At 49.3% G+C, this 26,751-nt stretch overlaps 2 protein-coding genes across 2 annotated transcripts in view; one reads left to right on the plus strand and one right to left on the minus strand.

The window, feature by feature from the left end:
- CALR3 (calreticulin 3) lies at window positions 1-18,414 on the minus strand. Its single transcript, XM_048496464.1, has 9 exons — window positions 18,267-18,414; window positions 15,045-15,146; window positions 13,775-13,978; window positions 11,417-11,511; window positions 8,906-9,115; window positions 7,598-7,711; window positions 7,371-7,514; window positions 2,285-2,377; window positions 1-428 (listed from the first exon to the last, which is right to left on the minus strand). Exons 1-9 carry the CDS (start codon window positions 18,361-18,363, stop codon window positions 264-266), a joined length of 1,224 nt encoding a protein of 407 aa, XP_048352421.1. The 5' UTR covers window positions 18,364-18,414; the 3' UTR covers window positions 1-263.
- LG05H19orf44 (linkage group 05 C19orf44 homolog) overlaps window positions 18,258-26,751 on the plus strand; it is a 13,675-nt gene continuing 5,181 nt past the window's right edge. Inside the window, exons 1-6 of the mRNA XM_048496626.1 lie at window positions 18,258-18,811; window positions 19,244-19,819; window positions 23,228-23,519; window positions 24,329-24,405; window positions 24,973-25,350; window positions 26,173-26,341. Of these exons, the coding sequence (XP_048352583.1) occupies window positions 19,262-19,819; window positions 23,228-23,519; window positions 24,329-24,405; window positions 24,973-25,350; window positions 26,173-26,341 (1,474 nt within the window). The 5' untranslated portion in view covers window positions 18,258-18,811; window positions 19,244-19,261. The remainder of the gene's footprint in view (window positions 18,812-19,243; window positions 19,820-23,227; window positions 23,520-24,328; window positions 24,406-24,972; window positions 25,351-26,172; window positions 26,342-26,751) is intronic.

Consider the following 26,751-nt stretch of genomic DNA (forward strand, 5'->3'; position numbering starts at 1 on the left):
AAGTTTATTGAACTTTTCCCAAACGCTTCTTACCCACAGCTTCCCCCCCATCTTCCCTTTCTAAGTCTTGACCCACAAAGCAGGAGGCTGGACCCCATTGCTCTTTCGGCCTTGTGACACTTTCCTGAGCCACACTTTCAGGGAAGGAAATATTCCCTTCGCCCAGGGGGCAGAGCAGCACAAGCCCAACCCAGCCAGGAGATCCACACATCTTCACATTAGCCAAGGCAACTGCAGGGTGTATCTTCCACTGGCTCTTTCCCTCAGAGCTCCCCCTTCTCCGCCACAGTCTGGGATTTCTTTTTCCTGGACACTTGCTGTTTGGGCACCTCTTTGACCCGACCTTTGGGGGTCTTCTCCTCCTCTCTTGCCTTTTCCCTCTTCTCTTCCTCTTCGATTTGCTTCTGGTTCATTTTCTGTTCAGGGTACTGAAGAAGCGAAATGCAAGAAGAGGAAAAAGCCAGTGAATTTGCAGTGAGGAGAGGGTAGCTCTCAGAGCTGCCCTCAATACAACAAGGTCTCAGTTACTTTGGCCTACCTCTTCTCAAAGGCTGACTTTTGGGACAGAGGCTGCAGAGGGCAGAATGTCCCTGGGAGTTGGAAAGTGCCATCAGGTGGCAGCCAATGTATGGTGACAAGGTAGGGGTTCCAAGGCAAGATACAGACAGAGGTGGCTTGCCTGCCCCTGGACTTCCTTGTTGTTCTGCCAACTAACCAGGCCAATCCTGGTTAGCTTCCAAGGTCTCATGAGTCTGGAACAGCCTGGCCCATCCAATTCAGGGCATCCAGTTGCCCATTGGCTGGGGCACTATTTGTTTTATTTTGTTGGATTTAAATGGAATTTAAGTGGGTGTAAATGGGAAGTTCTCACAATGGAGAGATGTAGGGAGTGGTGTCCCCCAAGGATCTGTTTTGGGACCAGTGTTCCTTAACCTATTCATAAATGACCTGGAAGTAGGGGAGGGTAGCGTGGTGGCCAAGTTTGCGGATGATACCAAATTATGTAGGGTGGTGAGAACTGCAAAAGATTGCAAAGAGCTCCAAGCGGACCTTGATAAATTGGGTGAGTGGGCGAAGACATGGCAAATGCAGTTCAATGTGGCAAAATGTAAAGTGTTGCACATAGGGGCAAAAAATCCAAACTTCACATACATGCTACAGGGGTCAGTGCTATCAGTCACAGATCAGAAAAGGCATTTGGGCGTGTTAGTTGATAGGTCCATGGGAATGTCAACTTAATGCCTGGCAGCTGTGAAAAAGGCAAACTCTATGCTGGGGATAATTAGGAAAAGAATTAATAATAAAACGACAAAGATTGTCATGCCCTTATATGAAGCAGTGGTGCGACCACACTTGGAGTACTGTGTTCAGTTCTGGTCACCACATCTCAAAAAGGATATCGAAGAGATAGAAAAAGTGCAGAGAAGGGCAACGAGGATGATTGAGGCACTGGAGCACCTTTCTTATGAGGAGAGGCTGCAGCGTTTGGGACTCTTTAGTTTGGAGAGGAGACGTCTGAGGGGGGATATGATTGAAGTCTATAAAATTATGCATGGGGAGAAAATGTTGACTGAGGGCATACATTGAAAATGAGGGGGGGAAGAATAAGGACTAATAAAAGGAAACACTTCTTCACGCAATGTGTGATTGGTGTTTGGAATATGCTGCCACAGGAGGTGGTGATGGCCACTAACCTAGATAGCTTTAAAAGGGGCTTGGACAGCTTTATGGAGGAGAAGTCGATCTATGGCTACCAATCTTGATCCTCCCTGATCTGAGGTTGCAAATGCCTTAGTAGACCAGGTGCTTGGGAGCAGCAGCCGCAGAAGATCCTGCATGTGAGCTCCCAAAGGCACCTGGTGGGCCACTGCGAGTAGCAGAGTGCTGGACTAGATGGACTCTGGTCTGATCCAGCAGGCTCGTTCTTATGTTCTTATATCCCGCCCCATCCCCGGAGGGCTCTGGGCAGGTTACAACATTCCAATATAGGAAAGAACCCGAAGGTTTAGATCCCAGGAAGTACCAGCCCTGCTGCCAACTGTGGCTGCTAAGAGCCAACTGGTGCTGCCATGGCAGGAGGTTTGTGGTGCCAGACACAGCATTTTAATTCATCTCTCCAAATTCCAGTCACATGAAACAAGGATCCCTAATAACTGCTTTGCTGAAACTCCTACAGGATGGCAGGGAAAAGGAAATATCCAGGTCTAGGCATGAAAGGAAAGAACAAAGCCAAGCCCAACTCAGCCCTTTACTGAACACTCCTGAAACAAATTCTGGCCATTACCTTCGTTTCTCCCCATGTTTCATCACCAAATTCCTCTGCATACGTTTCGCTGTCAGTGATCAAGAAATTGTCAAAAATTGTTCCAGACCTCACCTGCAGCCAAGAATAACAACAGTGCACCTTTAGATACAAACTTCCAATTGTTCATTTAAAAAAATCTCATAAAGCACCAGTATAACTTTTGCACTCCCTTCTACCTTTAACTTGTTCAGAATCGTATAAATTATTAAAACAAAAATTGTTGGTGAGAGAATGGAGAAACTATTTTAACTTCCTGGCAGCTTAGAAAACTTGTTCACTCTTTATCTCATCTATCAATCCTTTACAACAGATAATAGACTGGCCTCTTATCTGTCAAAAAATTTCATCTGACCAATCCAGATCAGAGAAGAGTTTTTTCACTCGCTCGCTTCAATGTTTTCCCTTCTGCCATACTATGAGGTAGATATAACAATCGAGAAATGTGCAAAAGGGTGTGTCTATGGTGCAAATCCACTCAGAAACATTAATGTAGCTCGTACTCCTGCCCAGTGTCCCAGGGAAGAGACGACACGCGGAGATTTCATCTGCTGGAGAGAGCCAGCAAGCAGGAAACGCGGGATCCCGTGATCCTGGCAACTCTGCCATGCGCTCGCCCCTCACACCTTTTATTAGGGTTTCAATGGGGGCGTGTAAAAGGGGTCGGGCAGGCGGGATGGAATCGGGAGGTCGGGAGAGCCGGGAGATCATCATGTGATGCATGATCTCATCGGGCTGCTACGTGCGGGAGGAAGCATCCATGTCTGGGCCTAATCTTCACCTGAGGGCAGGAGCCTTTGTGTCCCTTTGTGTGGGACACCTGGTGACCGCGGGTCAGGCAGTTCACGACCCGTGACTCATGGGGGAGGGGGTTGGGGGAGCGTGTGCGCCCGGAAGGCCGTAGCCAGCACCGGCATGCCTAGCGCTCCTTCTACGGTTCTGCCGGGTTCGCGGGCTCACCCCTACACATTAACTCACCAATTATTCCGTTGTCCTAAATCGGCAAGTATTAGAGTCAAATGCTCTAGGTTGCTTTCTATGATACCTAGCGAGCTGGATGAACTAAGCAGACTATTGTTCTTATTAAATAATTCTGATGCTACATTCTGTGAAATGGCTGCGAACTTTCTGCTGGAAATATCCCACAAGCAACAGTATTGTATGAATCAACTTAATTTGTTATATATTGCAAGTTTGTATTTTGATGCGATTTAGATGTGATTTTATACTGTTTATGCCAAATAAAAGCTAAATGATGAGATAACTTTTGTGTTTACTTATTTAGGCCTAATATGAGTATCATAAAACAGTTCTGAAGACGGTAAAACAATTGTGAAAGATCAATCCTGAAGAATAGGCCAGGGATAAAAGCAAATCTTTTGAGCTTGACAACTAAAAAATGGTAAAGTGGATGCCAAATAGGCCTCCAGGGGGGAGCATTATACAGGGAAGGTTCAAGCACTAAAAAAGTCCCGTCTCTGGTTTCTGCCCACCTCACCTCTGCAGGCAGGTTCACAGACAGTAAGATTTCTGAGAAGGTCTTAACTGGTGCTTGGTCAGGCCAGGCGGAGGTGGTCCTTCAAGCAGCATGGCCCCAAGCTATCTAGGGACTTCCAGATAAGATCCGCTTCGAAATTTGCCCAGAGACAGACAGGCAGCCAGTGCACATCTTTCAGCACAGGGAATCTCTGAGAGTAACCTGGCTGCAGTGGCGTATCTGCCTAGGGACATGGGTTACCCCATGTCCCCGGGCGCAGCAATTACAGTCACGTGGGGGCGCCAAAACGTCCCCCCACACAGATGGATCCAGGAAGCTCCAGCAAGCCCGGCACTGAGGCTGCCAACTGCTGCCAGTGCCTGTTGTAGCCATGCCCACTCTGGATGGTGGCCTGGAGTGTCCAGGGGATGGGGGTGAAATCGGTGCCCTCCCAGCATTCCCCCAACCTCTGCAGGGGCCAAGTCATCAAGAACATGAGGATGGGGAGCTTCGCCTCCCTCCAAGCCAGCGTGCCTTCTTCCTGTTGTGCCTTGACTGGCAGCAGGTTAGAGACGGCTCAGCTCATCACTCTTACCGAGACAGCGGGAGAGAAACTCCCACCGATGGTGCAAAGGACGGGAGAGAAGCCTACCGACTTCTCTTACCTCCCCTCTCGCGCTGATGGTGCAGGGAAGCCCGCAGTCTTCTCTCCCCGTCCCTTCCACCCAAGGCGCCAGTTTCTCTCCCGCCGCTGGTGAAGCCTGCCAGCTTCTCTTCCTATCTCTGCACCAGCGGCGGGAGAGAAACCCGCACCGATTGTGCAAGGGACGGGGAGAGAAGCCGGCCCCTCTCGCGCCGATGGTGCAGGGAAGCCAGTAGACTTCTCTCTGCTGGAGCCAAGTCATCAATAGCATGTGGATGGGGAGCTCCGCCTCCCTCCAACCCAGTGTGCCTTCTCCCTGCTGTGCCTTGACCAACAGCAGGTAAGAGACGGCTCAGCCCATCGCTCCCCCTGAGACAGTGGGAGAGAAACTCCCACCGACTGTGCAAGGAACGGGAGAGAAGCCTACCAGCTTCTCTTCCCGCCGCTCTCGTGCTGATGGTGCAGGGAAGCCAGCAATCTTCTCTCCCCCGTCCCTTCCACCCAAGGCGCCAGTTTCTCTCCTGCTGCTGGTGAAGCCTGCCGGCTTCTCTTCCTATCTCTGCACCAGCGGCGGGAGAGAAACCCGCACCGATTGTGCAAGGGACGGGGAGAGAAGATGGCCCCTCTCGCGCCGATGGTGCAGGGAAGCCAGTAGACTTCTCTCCCCATCCTTTCCACCCATGGCGCCAGTTTCTCTCCCACCATAGTGCAGGGACAGAGAGAGGAGCCTGCTGGCTTCTCTTCCTGTCCCTGCACCAGTAGTGGGAGAGAAACCCGCACCGACGGTGCAGGGGATGGGAGAGAAGCCGGCAGGCTTCTCTGCACCAGTGGCGGGAGAGAAACCTGCACGGACAGTGCAATAGACAGGGAGAGAAACCTACCAGCTTCTCTTCCCACCCCTCTCGCACCGATGGTGCAGGGAAGCCATTAGGCTTCTCTCCCCCATCTCTTCCACCCATGGTGCTAGGTTCTCTCCCGCCATGGTGCAGGGATGGAGAGAGGAGCCTGGGACATTGCGGGTGCAAGGGATGGAAAGCTGCCGGCTTCTCTTCCTGTCCCTGCACCAGTGGCACAAGAGAAACAGGTGCCACAAGTGCTGCTGGGCAGGGAAGACCAGCGAAAGATTATATTCTTCTCCACACATTACAGCTGCTGTGACTCACACTCAAGTTCCTGGCAATACAACACCTACAACAACTACAAGGGCCTTGCCACATCTGACAAACGTAATTTTGCAAAAGAACCAATTGGCAATTTTCATAGGAAACAACACATTGAACCCTTCAGGGTGGGCAAATCCGTCACATGGAACCATTCAGAAAAGTCTGTTTTACTCTTACATCACAGAAGTAAGTTTGGGGCCTAGGTGGCTGTTGCTAGGCAACCACAACAGTATTGCCAGCCTTCAAGCCTTCATTTTCTATTGGTAAAAGGCAAGGGGAGGGGGCATGGCTGTTTTGGCTGTTGGGTAACTGAGCAGTAACCATGAGGCAACCTGCTACCACATGACTTCCATCATTTACACACACCAAAGCCAGTGTGGTGAAGTGGAGTTAAGATCAGGGAGACAGAGGTTCAAATCCCTACTATTCTATGGAAGCTCACTAGATAACCTTAGGCCAATTGTTGTGAGGATCAAATGGAGAATGATATAATCTGCTCTGTGTGCCCATTATGCAAAAAGGCAGAACATAAATGGAGTAAATAAATAATAACTACAGCTGAAGATGGGGGCAGATGAAAGGTTGGTTTGAGATTGAGCGGGAAGAAAGGAAGAAGGGAAAAGTGTAGATATGGGGGTTGCCAGGGCCGTGCAAGTTCCATGCCTGCGGCACTTTCTCCCCCTCCCTCACCACCACTTGCAATTGGGCAGCTTCAGATAATTGCCTTACAGATCCCCTGAAACAAACAGTGTGCAAAATGCCTAAATAAAATTTCTAATGAACCACTTTTTCTTCCCTGCTTTGAAACAGAGGCCGTTTCCGCACAGAGGCAGAAGGGGTCGGGTCGGCGTAGATGACGCCGACCCGACCCCTCTGGGACTGTTCACATGAACGGTCCCAGAACCAGCCGGGACGCATCGGGCATCAGCTCAGGGCTTACCTTTTCCTGTCCTGCAGCTCCTCCGCACGCCGCCGCAGGGGCCAGGGGACACGCCCCTGCTCCTGTGCGCACCAGGCTTCCGGAGTCACCGCGAGGGCAGAGGGGGGCGTGGTTTCCCCAGGCTCCTCGGCGATCGCCGCCGGGAGGCTGCTGCAAGGGACAGGTAGGTCGACGGGACATGGGGGGAGGGAGGGCGCCTTGGAGCCGCTATGCTAAGAAGACAGCAGCTGCAGCTCCAAGCCACCGGCTTTTCCTCAAAACCTCGCCTGCCCAAGCGAGGTCAGAAAAACGGCAGCTTTAAGGCGCCGGGTCGGGCAGAGAGCTGCAGGGCGCCTGCGGCTGCGAAGCAGCTGCGCCCCCTGTGCGAACGGCTCCCTGGGGATGGCGTTTTTGCCGTCCCCAGGGTGCCATATTCCGCCCATGCGGAAGGGGCCAGAGACAGGCAGACAACCCTGCTCAACTGGGCCACAATTTTCCCAGGCAGAAGCTGCTAGCGAACCTATGGCACTCCAGATGTTCATGGACTACAATTCCCATCAGCCTCTGCCAGCATGGCCAATTGGCCATGCTGGCAGGGGCTGATGGGAATTGTAGTCCATGAACATCTGGAGTGCCATAGGTTTGCCACCACAGCACTAGGGGGAGGGAAAGCTGAAGAAGGGAGCAGATAAAGGTAGATTTGCTGTTGGGTAAGAAGAAGAGATAGAAGCAGGAAAAGAGAGAGACTGTGGGGTACTTTTAGAGGAAAGAGGAAATAGTGGGGAAAGGGAAAATGAGATGGCCCCCACAAGACTTATGGGTCCCCAACTTGAATGTACATAAACTTTAAAAGAAACATAACCGACCTGCCAAAGATCAAGGCCAATGACACCTATGTTCTCGTAGACCGAAATGCTCTCATCAGGCACATAGACGGGATTCTCAATTTGAGGATGAGGCCAAATACCTCTGTAGTTTGGATTTGGGATCTTCCTGGGCTGCCATTTTCCCTGAAACAAATCACAGTTTTTGGACACTCACTGCCAAAAAAACCTCCTTCAGAGTCACCCACAGTCAAACAATAGTGTTATACCCTATACAGTGGATTCTTGAGCAGGGGGCGTTGCCAGACACCCTGTTTCACATCATCCCAGTCATTAGGTTTCTCAGCACCATTGTCCACAATATATTCAGCAACATTCCAATCCTGGGGAAAGGGAGAGAGAAGGAAAAAAGAAAAGAGAATGTGAAGCTTTGCAGTGAAGTCTATCAGCTGTTCTTATGGAGGCCACCTTCTCTGACAGTCTCAGGAATACTGTGCTAGGAAAGGAACGAATATGTAAACCCAGATTACAATGAATGGGGAGCTAAAGATTTTTGGAAAGCTGTCCCATGGCAGGAAACAAAAAGAAGCTCAAAAAGGAGCAGCAGTGGCGTAGTGGCTAAGAGCAGGTGCACTGTTATCTGGAGGAACCGGGTTTGATTCCCAGCTCTGCTGCCTGAGCTGTGGAGGCTTATCTAGGGAATTCAGATTAGCCTGGGCACTCCCACACACGCCAGCTGGGTGACCTTGGGCTAGTCACAGCTTTTCGGAGCTCTCTCAGACCCACCCACCTCACAGGGTGTTTGTTGTGAGGGGGGAAGGGCAAGGAGATTGTAAGCCCCTTTGAGTCTCCTATAGGAGAGAAAGGGGGGATGTAGGGGTGAGCCAGAGAACCCAGCAGAGCTTCAGACAGAGCACAGGAATGCCTGCGCCATCTGTTGCCTTCTGGGCGCACACGCTCACCTGTCACAAGACCCCATGACTCACAGGTCACAAGATGCCCTGGACAAAGGGACAAAAGGGTAACATTACCCCCCCCCAGGTACATGGATTATTCAGGGCTCCAGACAGGAATCGCTTCCTCCCGCATCTACTTCAGCCCCTATGATTCATGTATTGTGCAACATCCTCCCGCCTCCTCAGCCTCTCTCTCCCTCTAAACCTCTTAATAAAAGGTGCCAGGGGACTCCCTTTGTGCCTCCGGCAGATTAGCCAGATCCACGGATCACGCTAGATCGCCACTGGCTTCTCTCCACCAGATGATATCGCTGCATCTCGCCTATTCCTTGCGTCGCCCGTAACAACTTCAGGGGGATATAAATCCAAACTTTTTTTTCCTCCTCCTCCTCCTCCTCCTCCTCCTCTTCCTTAATCATTTCCATAATTCCACCAGCTGGCACCCTTCACAAACAGGAAAAAGTCAGCCAGTTCAGAGTACCAGGAGAAAAGAGCCCAAAGTAGCACCTCTTCTTTTCTGCTTCTCAGCTGTCTGAAGCTGCCATGCCTGGAACTGAATGACGGAAGCCAAGGTGGATCTTGGTCATCTAGTAACGCTTGTCTGCATAAACAGGCACTGACCTCTGGCATGGTATCATGAGGATCATCAATTTCAGCTTCATCATTCCAATCCTCTGGCTTTTTCACTGCTGGGTCATTTATTCTCCTTGGAGGTAAAAAGTCCCAGTCATCTTCCAAAATGCCCGAAGCAACCATTTCATTATCAATTTTCACTTCATAGGTGTGGTCTGATCTTAAGATTAGAGTATACAAATGAGTAAATCCATCAACCTAAACCAAAGAATGGAAAGAAAAAGATTGTTACCTGCTATCACCAATCAAACAGATTCTAGATCAGTGCCAATCAAACAGATTCTAGATCAGTGATGGCGAACCTTTTCGAGATTGAGTGCCCAAACTGCAACCCAAAACCCACTTATTTATCGCAAAGTGCCAACACGGCAATTTAACCTGAATACTGAGGTTTTAGTTTAGAAAAAATGGTTGGCTCCGAGGCGTGTGTTACTCGGGAGTAAGCTTGGTGGTAGAAGGTGGCTTTGCTTTGAAGAAACCGTGCAACTCTTCCAACGGGTGACTCATGACCCTAGGAGGGTTTACTCAGAAGCAAGCCCCATTGCCAGCAACTGAGCTTACTTCCAGGTAAAGGATCGCACTTTAGTTCTTTGCATGAAAATCAGTGGGGTTTAACAGCACTTAACAGGGTTACCTACACTGTTTCCCCAAAAGTAGGTCTTAGGTTTAAGGCTAATAATCGAGCCCAGCGGCCCAGGCCAGCCTAGATGTGTGTGCGGGAAAGGCGTGATTCCCCCCCACATGATGAACTCTGTGTGTGCCCACAGAGAGGGCTCCGAGTGCCACCTCTGGCACCCGTGCCATAGTTTCGCCATCACTGTTCTAGATAGTTTGCTGTAGCAAAATTAGCATCTTAAAAATAGCACCCTACAGACAGACAGTCTTATCCTGAGGGGCACTGTGATGGTGGCGTCTGACTGTTTTTTTAAAATAACAATTTTTATTAAGTTTTAATCAACAACACAACTAAAATAATACACTACAAAACAGTGAACCAGTCTAAATTATATTAACATAAACTACTTATATTAACATAAACATTACACATAACTACTTGACTTTCCACCCAAAACCCATTGTTATCTTATATTGCCATTAATATTCTAGATGAACAATTTTTCTTTAAAAAGTTATCCTAATTATTACTTGATTTCATATAAGATACGATCATATTGTAACCTTAGCTCTGCAACTTAGCTCTCAGATTGGAAAGCAATTATATAAAGTTCCCCGATCCCTCCTTAGTCTTCCACCTCACAAACGGAATACTAAACGGAATACTGTTATGGGAACAGGAAAATAGGCTTGAATATTATATTTGATATAAAAGGATAAGGATCTATATCAACTGGAAACCAAGGAGTCTTGCTCTCAGTAGTAAAAAGTAACTGATCATCAAAGTTACAAAGAGGGAAGATCTTATATCACTACGGAATTTATAACATCCAGGTACAAGACTAAGAAAGATGTGAGATAGAGCATGTCTTATAGACCTAAAGGCATCCTCAGCTAGACAAGAGGGACTGTGCTAATAAACACAGAAATGATGATGTCAGAGGTTAGAGGAGAGATAAATCTGAGATAATTAAAATGAATATGAATCTAGTGGCACCTTAGTGACTAACATGTAAGCCTTCAGAACTGGAGGAATAATGGTGTTCCTTGCAGCAGAAATAAACAGCCTAAGTCTAGTGGTCCTAAGTCTAGCAAAGACTAGTCCACAAAAACTTACATTTAGAATAACGATATCAATCTTGAAGATGCCATGAACCTAGGACAGCTTTTTTGTCCGATGATGAGAAACTGATTTTCTTACTATCTGATATGGATTCCTGTGTTTCTTACAAGATGGCTCTCTTTGCACTCTGGCGGCTAGGAAATTACGAGCAAAGTCCTTAAAGCGCTGTTTGAACTGATGTTCCAAAGTGCTGGAGGTTAACTTAGACTAGCTGAAGAAGCTGCAAAAACATCTGACGTGGAAAGTATTTGATGGGGCATTTTAATTTAGAGATAGCAAATAGAAATAATTTATATTTTAATGTAAAACTAAGTTATTGTTTTAATTTAAATGTCTTAACTGCATGTATCTCTGTATTGTTATAGTCAATGGCTCAAACGATAAATACTTGACTTGACTTGACTTGTAGATGCCATGAGACTTGTTTATTTTTGCCACAACAGGTGAACACAGCTACCCCTGTGCAAACTTTTCTCAGTGCAGCCTTTGGGGTCAAGGGGGGGGGGGGAAGAGTCTCTCTGGGTTTCTGGCTGATTTTTTGAAGAGAGAAGAGCTGCAAAAGACAAAGCAGCAGGAAGCAAAGAATCACACATGAAAACCCACACATGAAAGCAAGGTGTGCCATGGAAGCCACCTTCACTGGCATTCAGGGACAACTACCAGCAGCTAACACAACAACTGCCACCCGCATAATGCTTCTGACCCTGGAAATGTTCGAAAAATAGAGTCCCGCAGTATTTACAAACGTTTGTGGCACTTACTTTGCATCGGATTTGTTTCTTATTGGGATAAAGTTTGTTCTTGAAGTTCACAATGATATGGACTTTCTTTGTATCAGATCCACAAATATCAGGTCCTGGGGAACGAGAACATGGTTTACTTCCCTGGGCCATCGTCAGTTTTGCTGATAGTTCAGCTATTCAGATACTTTGCACAACCCCATCCAAAGTCTCAGATGAAGAGAAGAAGAAGAAGAAGAGTTTGGATGTATATCCCCCCTTTCTCTCCTGCAGGAGACTCAAAGGGGCTTACAATCTCCTTCCCCTCACCCCCCCACAACAAACACCCTGTGAGGTAGGTGGGGCTGAGAGAGCTCCGAGAAGCTGTGACTAGCCCAAGGTCACCCAGCTGGCGTGTGTGGCAGTGCACAGGCTAATCTGAATTCCCCAGATAAGCCTCCGCAGCTCAGGCGGCAGAGCTGGGAATCAAACCCGGTTCCTCCAGATTAGATACACGAGCTCTTAACCTCCTACGCCACTGCTGCTCCTTTGCATTCATCAACCAAAGAGGACTTTGGTTGATGAATACAACCTATGTAGGTGTTCTCAAGACTTAAGATGGCGCATCTCTGAACTACTCTAGTGTTTCAGGGCATAAATTGGTGGCCAGTGTAACTGCCACACAAGCACAAATGTGGGAGAGGCTAGGGCAGTGGTGGCGAACCTATGGCACGGGTGCCAGAGGTGGCACTCAGAGCCCTCTCTGTGGGTACATGCAAACTGAGTTTGTAATGTGGGGGGAAATCGCCCCCCCCACCCCCAACACACGCATACATCTAGGCTGGCCTGGACCGCTGGACTCGATTATTAGCATTAAACATAAGACCTAGTTTTGGGGAAGCAGTGTAGGTAACCCTGTTAAGCACTGTTAAACCCCACTGATTTCCACGCAAAGAACAAAAGCGCGATCTTTTACCTGGGAGTAAGCTCAGTTGCTGGCAATGGGGCTTGCTTCTGAGTAAACCCTCCTAGGGTCGTGATTCACCCGTTGGAAGAGTTGCACGGTTTCTTCAAAGCAAAGCCACCGACTACCACCAAGCTTACTCCCGAGTAACACACGCCTCGGAGCCAACTTTTTTTTCTAAACTAAAACCTCAGTATTCCGGTTAAATTGCCGTGTTGGCACTTTGCGATAAATAAGTGGGTTTTGGGTTGCAATTTGGGCACTCGGTCTCGAAAAGGTTCGCCATCACTGGGCTAGGGCGTGCCATGAGCAGAGCTGGACTTAGCTCTTAATGCCTCTCATGCGCCAGGCCACCCCTGATGCTGATCACACTACAGCAAACCCTGATATAACCCACAGAGGTCCATGTAATTGGTGTGTGTGTGTGTGTGTCCCACCTTCCTTTCCACCCCCAAACAATGCTAAGTCAACAATCAATTGTATCCTGCTCTTTACAGCCAATCTTCGCCCTCCCCACCTATGTAAATCCCAGCTGGGACACCAACTGCTCCCATGATAGGGCACACAGCATAATATACCCCCAGCATGCACTACACATACTCAAGTACTGAGTGTATTGCAAACTGTGCCTAAAGAACCCTAAAGAGCACAAACACCCTAAGGAGGAGGAGGAGGAGAAGAAGAAGAGAAGAGTTTGGATTTATATCCCCCCTTTCTCTCCTGTAGGAGACTCAAAGGGGCTTACAATCTCCTTGCCCTTCCCCCCTCACAACAAACACCCTGTGAGGTAGGTGGGGCTGAGAGAGCTCCAAGAAGCTGTGACTAGCCCAAGGTCACCCAGCTGGCGTGTGTGGGAGTGTACAGGCTAATCTGAATTCCCCAGATAAGCCTCCACAGCTCAGGCAGCAGAGCTGGGAATCAAACCCGGTTCCTCCAGATTAGATACACAAGCTCTTAACCTCCTACGCCACTGCTGCTCTGCTCAGAGAAAATTGGACTACCACTGCTCTGCTCAGAAGTCTGACAGGCACTTCCTTCCAGAACACAGGCACTGGTCTCCCAGTGAGGCCCTGGTTCCCCAGCAGGTGGGTGCATGGGGGGGTCTTAGGATACAGCACTCTGTAACATGTTATGCCCTCTCTCCAGAATTCATCCAGTGTAGTCTTTGGAGTCATTGGGGGACAGAGGGCTACAATCCAAGGGTGGCATCATTCACCAATAAATTCTTGGCACTAAACTTCTACGGAATCACACTCAGAATCTGGTAGGAGTTTCTTGAGGGGGGTCTCAGTGGACTGATTTTAGAGAAACTCTCATAAAACAACACACTGTGTAATAAGCTGCTATAGGTTTAGGCTGTTTAGATTTTTACTTTATCCATAACTGGTTAACTACAGAGATAACAACTAAGTGTGGTCTTGAGGCAATCAGCTTACCAAACATGATAAAATACTGTGATTCTCCACTCATGTTCTTTTGGTTCAAGTCAGAGGGGAAAATTTTCACATAACCACCACCACAGTCTATTTTTTGTTCATGTTTTACTGTATACTGGATTACCAGAGTTTTTCCTTTATTACTGAATGGTTTAAATCGTGATGAGATTGCATAAAATTTCAAATTTTCACTTGTTTGCAGACCTACAATACATAATGAGATCATGTCTCAGCCACGCAAACTAATATTGTAAACTATTTTACCAATAATTCAAAACCATTAAATATTGTGTTTCTGCTTACATAATGCCACGTGACGCATGGCTTAACTAGTCATGTTTAATACTTACAAAACTAAGCTGAATTCTGAGCAGATAGAATTTGTGCAGTCCTAATCCTATTACTTAGTTTATTCAGTGTATAATCCTACTGATTGCATTGATTTACATTTACATTCAAGTCTGAATAAGAAAAGTGATCTACAAATAATGTAAATAAATAAATGCACTCATAAGAATGAATTGGAGGGGAGCGGGGTATAAAAACTGAGACTGTGATTAATGTATTGTCAAAGGCTTTCACTGCCGGACTCAACTGGTTGTTGTGGGCTTTCAGGGCTGTGTGGCCGACCGTGGTCTGGCAAATCTTGTTCCTAACATTTTGCCTGCATCTGGGGCTGACATCTTCAGAGGTGTATCACAGAGAGAAGTGTGTTACACACTGTGTCCAGTGAGAAGGGAATATTTAGTGGGGTATAATATTATCCATGTCCCAGGGTGGGGAACCAATCGGTAAGTCAATGTGGACTATCTGCCTATGGACCTTAAATGTGCATCCCAGTGACTGGACTCCCAGTGCATGCTGATATATTCTTGCTTTGTACTACCTACTCCTTGACCAACGTTTTGCATTCACCCACATTTCTGGGATCTGTCTGTATTTGCTCCGTATACATATATGTGTATTTTAAACATTCTCTGAATAAAAGTCAATCCACTAGTTATCACCCAATACCTGTCCCAACAAACTACAAGGGCAGAGGAAACTACTGGTTTGCACTTCACTTGGCCGGTATCATGAGAAGGCACGGCTAGACAAGCAGAGGACAGCAGAGGACATGGTGGGAGCCAAGGGCATGAAGAGAGCAGAAAACCAGGCTCACTGTAGTCATTCAAATACAGTACTGGAAAGAAGCCACCTAGATCAGCCTGCACAGAGACCCAAGAACTGATGCTGCCTTTACAGTCATTCTCAAATAGAATTCCCAAACCTTTATCTGCTTCTCGATCTCCGTAAAAACTCCCAGCTGTTAACCTAAACTTCCCATAATTGGATTTATGCTGAGAGGGCACCCATCTCTCCTGCCATTTTGCTGTTATGAAAAAGAAAACAAAAGAATTTGTCACCAGAGAGAAACATTTGTTGGTAAACGCTAAGGCTTCTAAAGTAACCAGTAAATTGCTGTAGTTACAGTGCTTGGCTAGGATCTGGGATACACAGGTTTGTGTTCCCACTCTAAAGTAGAGGCTTGTTGGGTGACCTTGGGTCAGCCACATCCTCACCCTAGCCTACTTCTGACATTGAGAAAAGGCCTCAGGGATCTGCATTCCTACTTATGAAGGTAGGCTGACTCTTGATAGTTTATACCTTGAAACTCTTAAGTCTCTCAGGTGCTACTGAACTCACATTTCACTGTTCTGCTGCAGACCAATGTGATCACCCTCTAAAACTACCTCACAGGGTTGTTGTGAGGATAAAATTGATAATGATACAAGCAAGTTTTGGTCTCCATTGACAAGAAAAGTAAAGCATCAATAAAGTAAGTTTAAGAAATCACCTATGGACTCATGGAAGGGCTCATGACCACAAACTAGCACAGAGACCTAGAAATGTATTAGCCTCACTGAAATCATTCACAGCAATGTGGTAGATGGCTGATAAAGCAACAGATAGGGTCAGACCCAAAAAAGAACAGCAGCTTGAAGCAACTTATTCAGTTTCTGCCGTCAGTGCTGTAGATCTGAAAGCAACTGCTAGGTTTTAAAACACGAAGGAATAAAGAGAGGTTCAAATTAATTTGTTCCTCAAGTCCCTGACAGGAAGGCCGCTTCCACATGGCCACGCTGGGGTGTGTGTGTGTGTGTCGGCGTATACGGCAGGGAAGATGGCGCAGCGCTGTGCCGTCGCCCAATCGACGTACCTTCCCTGCGACCTTCCGGCGCGTCGCCCAGGCTAGGGGACACGCCCCCCTGCCCTGAGCGACAGCTCTGGAGTCGCAGGGCGGGGGGGGCGTGTCCCCAGGCCTGGGCGACGCGCCAGAAGGTTGCAGGGAAGGTATGTCATTCGAGAAAGGGGGGGATGGCGCCTTCCAGCCGCTGCCGTTCGCACGGCAGCGGCTGGAAGCCGCCGTTTTCCAAATACCTCGCTCGGGGAGCGAGGTGGGAAAATGGCGGCTTTGTGCCACTGGGGGGAAGCGAGGGCGGCGCGGCTGTGATACAGCAGCGCCCCCCATGCGAACAACTCCCTGGGACGGTGTTTTTGCCATCCCTAGGGTGCTGTAAAAGGCCCAAGCGGAAAGGGCAGAAGAATTACACTTGATTTATGACACCAGGCCTCTGTTTGCTCAGCTTTACCCTTTTTCCCATCCTCTTCTTTAATATTCAGGAAAAATATGAGGAACCTATTTTCTTTTCACTGCATCTGATGAAGTGAGCTCTGATTCACGAAAACTCATAATGGAAAAAACGTTGAGTCTCACAAGCTACTATCTAATGAATTTACTGGAGAGAGAAGTCATAGCCCAGTTGGGCTCCAACACACCCAAAACCTCTCCCCTCCCCAATCAACCCGGAGGGGACTTTAAAGCAGGGCTTCCCATCCTGGGTCATGAAGTCTCTTCTGCAAGTGGGTTGCAGGCCAGCCCTCCCCAACGGCTGCCCCTGCCCTTTCTGCTGTTCTCTTTTGTATCTCGGAACACAAATCTGACCCCAAACAGTCTCTTCTATGGCACACATTTATTGCCATTTTTTCTTCACTGCATATACATGTCAATCAAGTCAAACATGTCCTGATGGTCACTCGGGTGAGTGAGAACCTTAAGGGGGAAGAGGGAGGAATGCAAAAGGAGGGGGTGATCGAAGGCTGGGATGTGACCTATGCAAGAACTGCAGCACACTTCTTGGGGTTCATAATGGGACCAGGTAGACAGCTGTGCCTTCACCGCCACGCTTGCTGGTTAGCCACTATAGAGGTGGGTGCCAAGTGTGCTTAATGCCCCCAAACCCCACGGGCCAGACAGCCCCAGTGAAAACTGCTTCAAAGGACAATCATCTGCATTTATTTCCACCTGCTCGAAGCCACTTTTGGAAACGAATTCTTGGTGGAAAAATCCACCCATCCACTGGCGTAATGCCCATTGGGCAAGGTGGGCAGCTGCCCAGGGCATCACCTTGTAGGGGGCATCAAAATGCTGGGTTCGTTTTTGGGTATTTTTAGTGGTTTTCCATTTTGGCCTGCAGGGGGCGCAGTTTATAGGCTAGTGGCACCAAAATTTCAGCGTACCATCAGGAGACTGTCCTTATGCTACCCCCCAAGTTTTGTGAGGATTGGTTCAGGGAGTCCAAAGTTATGGACTCCCAAAGGGGGTGCCCCATTCCCCATTGTTTCCAATGGGAGCTAACAGGAGATGGGGGCTACAGTTTTGAGGGTCCATAACTTTGGCCCCCCTGAACCAAACTGCACCAAACCTGGGGGGTATCAACAGGGCAGTCTCCTGATGAGACCCTGAAAGTTTTGAGACTGTGCCTTCAGAAATGTGCCCCCCTGCCTGCAACCCCCATTGACAGCAATGCCGAAAACTCAATGCAGAAGATTCTTGGGCAAATTTCGGGATGTTCTTGCAGGGGGAGCATTCTTGGACGTATCAGCACCAAAATTTCAGGATATCATCTGGAGACTGTCACCCCCAAGGTTTGGTGCAGTCTGGTTCAGGAGGTCCAAAGTTATGGACCCTCAAAAGGGCAGCCCCCATCTCCTTAGCAAAGAATGTGGGATGGGGTACCATTTTGGTGCTGATACATCCATGGGGGGGGGGGGGGGATCCAACTCAGGTTTTGCCCAGGGCTACAGTTTGCCTCGTTACGCCCCTGCACCCATCACGTAATGGCAGGGATGATTCATAGCTCATATTATGAGCATTTTGCCACCCCTTTGAATGACCCCCCCCCCCACAGAACATCATAAAGACCCCAGGCCCTGCTCAGGGGGACCCCCCGTTTTCCTCCCCCAAGTCTCAGGGTCAAGTGCCAACTCCCGGCTGCGGTCTCTTGAGCAAAGCAAAGAAAGGTGTTCGGGGGAGGGGGGGGGCTCCACCCGCCCAAGCGGGGACCCTCCAGCCACCAGCGGGAGACTGGCAACGTCCATTCCTGGGAGAGGGCAATTCCCATTGGCTGCCCTCCCCACGTGACACGAAGTCCCCGCCTCAGGCCTCCACCTCCGTCTAAAAACTGCTCTCGGAAATGGACGACGGTGCCGAGCTCGGGCAGCGCCAGGAGGAGACACAGCGGGGGGAGTAGCAACAGCAGCGGCATCTCGCCCCCGCCCCCGCCGCCGCCCAACGGCCACCACTGGTCAACCGACCCCGCTCCCTCGCGCTCCCTTTTGGGGGCCGCTTTTACTGCCGTCTAGTCCCGCCCTGCATCAGAGCGGGCGCTGATAGGCCCACCGTCCCGCCCGTCACCCACCCTGCTCCCAGCTTTTTCCGTCACGCGCCCCGAGAAATTCTTGTCTCTGATTGGCTGTCTCCTCGACCAAGAGTAGCGCGGGGAAAGCGAGTCAGTTGCTAGGCGACGCGGCGGCGGCGGCGGCATGGAGGGAAGAGCGCAGCTGCAGGTTCGCAGGGCCGGCGGGCGACGGGGCCGCAGAGTTCCGGGAGGGCCGTGCAGGTGACGTAGAGGATTTCCAAAAAGCGACGACGTGACGTCACGCCATCCCGAGTCGTGAGGTCTTGGCACGAGGTTGGGCGCGCCACCTAGACAGGTCTGGAGGTCTCCCCCCACCCTTATCCTTCTGGTGTACCAGCTGGCTCCCTTACCTTGGTGTCCACACTAGGTGGCCTTGCCTCTGAACACGTGCAGAGTGCTTTGTGGGTTCCAGGAGCAGCAGTGGCGTAGGAGGTTAAGAGCTCGTGTATCTAATCTGGAGGAACCGGGTTTGATTCCCAGCTCTGCCGCCTGAGCTGTGGAGGCTTCTCTGGGGAATTCAGATTAGCCTGGGCACTCCCACACACGCCAGCTGGGTGACCTTGGGCTAGTCACAGCTTCTGGGAGCTCTCTCAGCCCCACCCACCTCACAGGGCGTTTGTCGTGAGGGGGGAAGGGCAAGGAGATTGTCAGCCCCTTTGAGTCTCCTGCAGGAGAGAAATGGGGGATATAAATCCAAACTCTTCTTCTTCTTCTTCTTTCTTTGTAGGGATCACAAGCAGCCTCCATGGCGCCTGGCAAGAGATCTGGCGAGGCACCATGGAGCAGCAGCAGCCGCTTCCTCTCCCCTTTCCAGGTGGACACGGCACCTCTACAGCCTCATGGGCAGTCCCCGAAGCAAAAGTCCCGAATCATCAACCATGCTGGCCTGGTGGCTGGACAAGCTGAGCTCCCTCCCGCTGCAAGGCCAAGCCCAGGCACTGCCTCTCAGGGGAGAGCAAACACCATTCTCAGGAAACTGGCACAGATAGAGAACAAGATCCAGAGGCGCAAGACTGCGTTGGGCACGGGCAGCCCTGCTGCCCCTCAGAGGCTGTCGGATGAAGAACTCTCCTGGAGCAAGCCTAGCCAAGACCGTGAGCAGGCAGCCAGAGGGCTCAGGTTCAGGCAGACAGGTGCCAAGTTCAAGGGAGCCCCAGTGCCTGATCCAGCCCAAAACAGAAACGTGACCCTGGGCGACGGAGTCGACCTTGACAGGGAGAAGGAAGATGCAGGAAGCCTACATGATGCTTCCAGTACATATAAGAGGCAGAAGAGCATCTCCCAGTCCAGACCTGGGGGGAAGGTAATTGGCAAGCTACTCTAGATTCAGTGCCTTTGATGTCATACCTGAAAATGTTTTGGCAAAGAGAACAAGATTAGGATCTTGCCTGTGATTTCGCAGGCACGTGATTTGTCTGTAGGGGTCAAATTTCAATAGAAAATATCAGGAAGAACCCCAGGAGAGCCATATGGCCTCAGTGTCAGTCTTTGGAGGTAAATATTGTAGGTATTGTCAAAGGCTTTCACGGCCGGAATCACTGGGGTGTTGTGGGGTTTCCGGGTTGTATGGCCGTGTTCTAGCAGCATTCTCTCCTGACGTGTCACCTGCATCAGTGGCTGGCATCTTCAGAGGATTCGATGGTAGTAAAGCAAGTGGAGTATATATACCTGTGGGATGTCCAGGGTGGGAGAAAAGAACCATTTGCCTGTTAACAAGTGTAAAGGGTGCAACTAGCAAGCTTGTGCATGTGTGGGGTGGGATCCACCCATTTAGCATGTGAGTAACCATGAAGTACTTCCAAAATCTTATTTCTTGTTCTCTTGTGCGCGAATTTCACTAGGATATCTCTGGGCACTTTCTTTTTCTGCACGTATCTGGAATTAATTCTATATATCTGGTCGATTTTTATGGGAACTTCTCTAAAAAGTCTTGTAATAGTTTGCAAAAATTTCCTTCAGGATCAAATTTGCCAACAAGTTCCATTACTTCCTTAAATCTTATTTTCCCCCTCTTACTGGGATTTCTAACACCTCAATTCTTTGCTACTCTGTGTTTAAATTGGTTTTCTAAAAGATTGTTCAGATTGTTGTTGCAACTGACTTAGTTTGGCAATTTCCTGTGTGTTCTTTCGGGTGTCTGCTCTGATGTTGGTCAGCTCTTTTACTAATTCTGCTTTTGAACTAATTAGTTCCTCCTTAGAGTCTCTTGTAACTTATAAGTATTATGCAGACATTTCCTTTTTAAAATCCTGAAGCTATCTTGCTTGTTGCTCATTAGAATGCATAATACACTCCAGGATTTCAGATAAAAACATCTTTAGTAATTAAGGCTGATGGAATGTCTATCATAACAATGTGGGAAACAAGTAAAGCGTACATAAGAGGAAAATTAATTGCAATAGCTGCTAAGCAAAAGAAAGATAAGAGGGGAAAGGAACAGAATATTCTAAATAGAATGAAAGTATTAGAAGATGAGCATAAAATGAATAAGAAAATACTTTGAGAAATAAAAATATTGAGAAAAAAATTATTGTCGGGGGAGGTGGTTATTGGATTGAAAGATAGTATGCAAATGTTTTTGTTTGGTTTTGTGTTTGCAATACTGAGGCTTCTAGCTTACCTAGGAGAAGACCCACTGGATACATTGAGACTTTTTTCTGAGTAAACATAGGCCCTTTCCACACGGGCCATTTAACAGTGCCCTGGGGACGGCAAAAACGCTGTCCCCAGGGAGCTGTTCGCACAGGGGGCGCAGCTGCTGGGAAGCCGCCGTTTTCCGACCTTGCTTCCCCAGCGAGGTTTACTTTAAAACGGGCGGCTTCGTAATTCGCTGCCGCAGTAAAATGGCAGCAGCTCCTCGGCGCCCTCCCTCCTCAGTTAACTGTCGGTATCTAGGCCGTAGATTTTCGCGTCGCTTCCAGTGCGTCGCCGAGGCCTGGGGACACGCCCCCTGCCCTGCGACGCCGGAGCGGTCGCACAGGGCAGGGGTGGCATGTCCCCAGGCCTCGGCGATGCGCCGGACGGCCGCAGCGACGGTAGGTCAACTGGGCAATTGGTGCTCCACAGCGCCGTCTTCCCGGTTGTTTCTGGGAACGGTCCCAGGGGGGTTGGGTCGGCGTCATGTACGCCGACCCAACCCCAATCGTGGCCGTGCGGAAACGGCCATAGATAGGATTGTGCTGTTGTGGTAATGGTCTAAATGGGAATGAAGTGGTTCTTTCGGCTTTGTATGCACATACTCAGCTGGTACTTCTTTTTCTGTATGGCACTCTCCCAAGAAGCTGCTTTTTTACAAGTAAAATTCTGCTAGGAGGAGGAACGCTCTTCTTTGCTTTCATAATAATAATAATAATTATAATAATAATAATATCTCCTGCTTGAAACTGCAACCAGAAACCCTCTGAAATGGAAGCAATGTCTTAACTTCCCAGTGGATGGGATCACAACTTGTACGACTTGTCTCTGTTTTCATTTGGAACAGTATGCGCACATTCCAGCCTGTGCAAAACCAACACAGGTCCCGTAGACTTCCGTGCAAGAGATGCAAGCAGTGGCTTTGCTTCCCCATTGGGAGCGCCTTGTTTTGATCGAGTTATACCTCTTCCACTGGCGCATTTAGGCAACAGAGGGTTGGGTTGGCTCTTCCATAATAGGGAAACCATGTTTTGCTTTTGATATTTTTCAAAGCTGTATATTGGCGAAATAAATACACATGCCCCTTAAGAACTTAAGAACATAAGAACTAGCCTGCTGGATCAGACCAGAGTCCATCTAGTCCAGCTCTCTGCTACTCGCAGTGGCCCACCAGGTGCCTTTGGGAGCTCACATGCAGACTGTGAAAGCAATGGCCTTCTGCTGCTGCTGCTCCCGAGCACCTGGTCTGCTGAGGCATTTGCAATCTGAGATCAAAGAGGAACAAGATTGGTAGCCGAGATCAGATCCCAGGAACCTGCGGCTTTCCATATGCCAGGAACTACACTTCCCATCAGCTTTACCACCAGCATGGCTACACTGGCCATGCTGATGGTGGAGGCTGATGTGGGAAATTGTAGTTCCTGAACATCTGGAGAGCCGCAGGTTCCCTACCCCTGCCATAGATCGACTTCATAAATCTGTCCAAGCCCTTTTTAAAGCTATCCAGGTTAGTGGCCATCACCACCTCCTGTGGCAGCATATTCCAAACACCAATCACACGCTAGTGAAGAAGTGTTTCCTTTTATTAGTCCTAATTCTCCCCCCCAGCCTTTTCAACGCATGCCCCCTGGTTCTACAGTAGCATGTGGCGGAAAAAGAGAAAAAATTTCTCTCTGTCAACATTTTCTACCCCATGCATAATTTTACATAGACTTAGAGTCATGTCCTCCCTCAGACGTCTCCTCTCCAAACTAAAGAGTCCCAAACGCTGCAGCCTCTCCTCCTAAGGAAGGTGCTCCAGTCCCTCAATCATCCTCGTTGCCCTTCTTTGTACTTTTTCTATCTCTTCGATATCCTTTTTGAGATGCGTGACCAAGACTGGTTGGACTCCAAGTGGAGTCGCTTTTACAATAACTTTATATAAGGAGCATGACAATCCGCTGCAGTTTTAGTATCAGCTCACCTGGATCCCAAGTCTGGGGTTTGCCTTTTTCACAGCTGCCATGCATTGAGTTGACATTCCCATGGAACTATCCACTAAGACGCCCAAATCCCTTTCCTTTTTACCCTCTTTCAGCCTTCCCTGAATAGTCAGGTCAGTGTGCCTGCAAAAACTCCTCCTTCTCCTGGCAGAAGATCGCCTTCACCTGGCAGAAGTTATCTGGAAAAGCTCCTACACAGGACTCTTTCCCCACCAAGCGGGAGTGCACCAGTCCACAGCAGAGGGACTTCCCACTCCTTGACTTCATCCATCAACGACAGCTTTGCAGGAAGAGCTTCCCCTGATGTTTACGGGAGTTCTCTGGCTGAAAGGTCTCTGGATGAGCTGTTCTCGGGTCCAGGTGACCTTCAAGGCTCCTCCAGCAGCGGTGAGAGTCGCGAGATCACCAGAGAGGGAAAGACAGAAGGGCAAAGGAGAGCCTTCTGCCAGAGGAAGGCTCTGCACGCCTCTAACGGTTGGCATCTGGGAACCGTGCAAGGTGGGCGGGTGGGTGGGCAAAGACCACTGATTTCAAGAGGGAAAGTGGCTGGAGGGAGCCTCTGGTTGCCAACAAGTCTGCCCATGCCCATGCAAGCAGGTGTCGGAAACCGCACAGCTGCAAGGGAGGCATGTGCCTGTGCCAGAAGCAGCCATCCATCCTACAAAGAACTTCTGGCCTCCAAAAACCCTCTCTTGTTTGTTCAAAAGAAGAAGAGTTTGGATTTATATCCCCCCCTTCTCTCCTGTAGGAGACTCAAAGGGGCTTACAATCTCCTTGCCCTTCCCCCTTCACAACAAACCCCCTGTGAGGTAGGTGGGGCTGAGAGATCTCCGAGAAGCTGTGACTCGCCCAAGGTCACCCAGCTGGCGTGTGTGGGAGTGTACAGGCTAATCTGAATTCCCCAGCTAAGCCTCCACAGCTCAGGCGGCAGAGCGGGGAATCAAACCCGGTTCCTCCAGATTAGATACACGAGCTCTTAACCTCTTACGCCCGCGTGGGAGGGGCACTCACTCACAGCCTCAGCCAAAATGAAGCAGGTTTGCAACAAGAGAGTGTTCCGGCCCTGCTTGTGGGGATAGACAAAGACGCCGGCAGCCTTTGGCAGGGCGGCTGGGCAAGAGAGGAGTGTTGGGGATTTCAGTGCTGCATTATTGAGGGACAATCTCTCCTCCCCCTCCCTCCCCCCCCCCCAGCAGATTTCCAAGTGAATGTCTTGAGCCTTGCTGACTTGGCATACAGTATGACTGGCCAGAAGGAAGAGTTAAAAGAAGAGGTAAGACCTTTGCTGGGCTTGGGGGCTCCTAGGTGGAAGTCTAGCCTCAAGCCAAAATGTACCGGATGTAGTACTTTTTGGTAGCATCTGTGGGCAGCTGCCTCTTAGGTGAGGGAGGGGGAAACAGAAGGCGAGTGGCCCCCCTAATATTATTTTCTGTGGCAGTGAAGCTTCGTATTGCAGGGGACCAGCTGTGCTGCAGGCACAGGTCAGGGGTCTCTGCAACCTACGGCTCCAGAGCAGCATCGCCGGCTCTTTCCCAGCCGCCCTCTGCAGCTCACGGCTTGGCACCAGGGGAGGTCGGAGTGTAGTGTGGGCGTGTCCCTCCAGCCCTCCAGAGTAGGGCTGGAAGGAGAGGTGAGTGGAGGGGCCGAACCGGAGGCGGCTCCATGTGGAGCTGCCTCTCCGGCTCGGTAGATCTTCGGGGCCGTGGAAAACAGGTCCAAATGGCTCTTTGGGTGGTAAAGGTTGCAGACCCCTGTTTTAGGTGGTTTGCTCGGTCCCTGCCTTCTTCCACTTCTGTTGTAGAGACACTTGTGCTCATGGAAGAATACATTTTTTTTCTAGGCACTAGTGATGGAGACATCTGGAAGTTTAAGCATGGAACTGGAACCAGAGTTGTTTTTGGCTGACATCCAGAGTGCCTTTAAGCTCCCAAGTACCGTAGCCAGAAGAGCCGTCGCTCTTGAGGAGTATCCAGAAGAGACAGAAATCTCTGAGCAATTAAGTGGGAGTTCTGTTGAATGTCCCAGTTGTGGGCGAGAGAATCCCACTAGTACAGAGTACTCGGAAGACTTTGACTCGCTGTCTGAGGACTTTGGGAGGCAATCATGCAGAGGACACACAGGGGTTGGTGGGGAGTGCCTCAAGTCTGGACTCTCGGAGTCCATCCTCTCACCGCACCAAGTCTCAAAGGCAGAGGTGGCAAAAGCGTTCCCGAAGTCAGTAAGGAGGAGTTTCACTACTTGAAGGAAGAAACATTACAGACCCCAACAGGTTCACCTCCTTCGCACCTCATGAGTTAAAAAGTAAGTTTTGGGGAGGGGGTTTTCCCCCCAAGGTTAATATGCAACAGTTTCACAAAAGAGCACATCAGAGCTGTTCAGGAGATTGGGTATCTTATGACACTCATGCCACTGAGAACATTGCAAGAAAATGGAATTCATGTATTTCATGTGTATCTTATTTTATTTAGGGCATAGAAACAAAAGGTAGTCAGCTGTTTTAAGCGTGGATCACGTGAACCAGAAGCTCTTTTAGAACGTTCCATATTCTTAAATCTTTCCTCCAGCAGAGCTGATGGCCGCACATTACATCTTGCAGCAGCCAAGGCTCTCCTCTGGGTGGGATTAATCAGCAGACGAAGATATGCTGCCGCCATAATTCTACCTTCACTTGTAGGAATTAATAATGTGACCGAGGGAGGGCAGACAGTGGTCTTGGCAGCTTGCAGTCAGAAGTTGTGAAAATCAAGATCCAAGAGCCTATTCTTAACTAGTCTGAAGGCACTAGTTTGTGAGCATAAGGAGTGATTCCAAGGGGAAACCAATAGCTTCAACCTTTCTAAAGATCAAAGTATACCATTCTGAGATAAAGTGATCTGATAACAGAGAGGGAATATAGCTATTGGATCCCACTAGAAAATGTATATGCAGCCAGTACTTTATGGCCCTTATCCATGCCAAGGTTTCTAGAGTTGTTTGGCCCATCTCAATGCACAACGCAGCATCCCCAAGGTTAATATAAGGGCAGCGTGTTGCCTGCCAGTCAAAGAGTATTTTGAACTTCTCCGCAGCTGCTGCTACTGTTGACTGGATTGTTGAAGGCCCCTCCACCGTCAGCCATGTTGTGAGCACAGATGCCCTGGAAGGTGCCATCCAGCAGGGGCACACCTCCCACATTGCCTGGCTGGGCCCCAGCCACGAGCACCATACCAGTGAGTGCCCTGCGTAGAGCTTTTTTTCTAACATAAAAAGTGTCCTGCATTGGAGTTAGTGGTCTTAGATAGGTACAATTCTGCTTAGGAATTTCATCCTTCTGTGTGTTGCTTGCACAGAGAAGAGTCTTTGCCAATAGACTATGAAGTCGTTACGGGCGACGCAACGAATAGGCGAGACGCAGCAATATCATCCGGTGGAGAGAAGCCAGTGGTGATATAGCGTGATCCGTGGATCTGGCTACTCTGATCCGTGGGTCTGGCTAATCTGCCGAGCTGGCGGTCCCTGGCACCTTTTATTAGGGTTTCTTGGGAAGGCGGGAGAGCGGAAGAATGTTGCACAATACGTGACTCATAGGGGCTGCGGACGTGCAAGAGGAAACGTTCCTGTCTGGGCCTAATCCATACCT

The sequence above is a fragment of the Sphaerodactylus townsendi genome, linkage group LG05, assembly GCF_021028975.2.
Source record: "Sphaerodactylus townsendi isolate TG3544 linkage group LG05, MPM_Stown_v2.3, whole genome shotgun sequence".
Classification (NCBI taxonomy): domain Eukaryota; kingdom Metazoa; phylum Chordata; class Lepidosauria; order Squamata; family Sphaerodactylidae; genus Sphaerodactylus; species Sphaerodactylus townsendi.

Bases quoted from the DNA above. Each gene is read 5' to 3' on its own strand.
- CALR3 (XM_048496464.1), bottom strand. From the start codon at position 18,363: ATGCCGCTGCTGTTGCTACTCCCCCCGCTGTGTCTCCTCCTGGCGCTG. The intron at 9,116-11,416 runs GTAAGTGCCACA...TCTTTGGTTTAG, and splicing joins AGAAACAAATCCGATGCAAA to GTTGATGGATTTACTCATTT. The intron at 7,712-8,905 runs GTCAGTGCCTGT...CCCTTTCCCCAG, and splicing joins CTCATGATACCATGCCAGAG to GATTGGAATGTTGCTGAATA.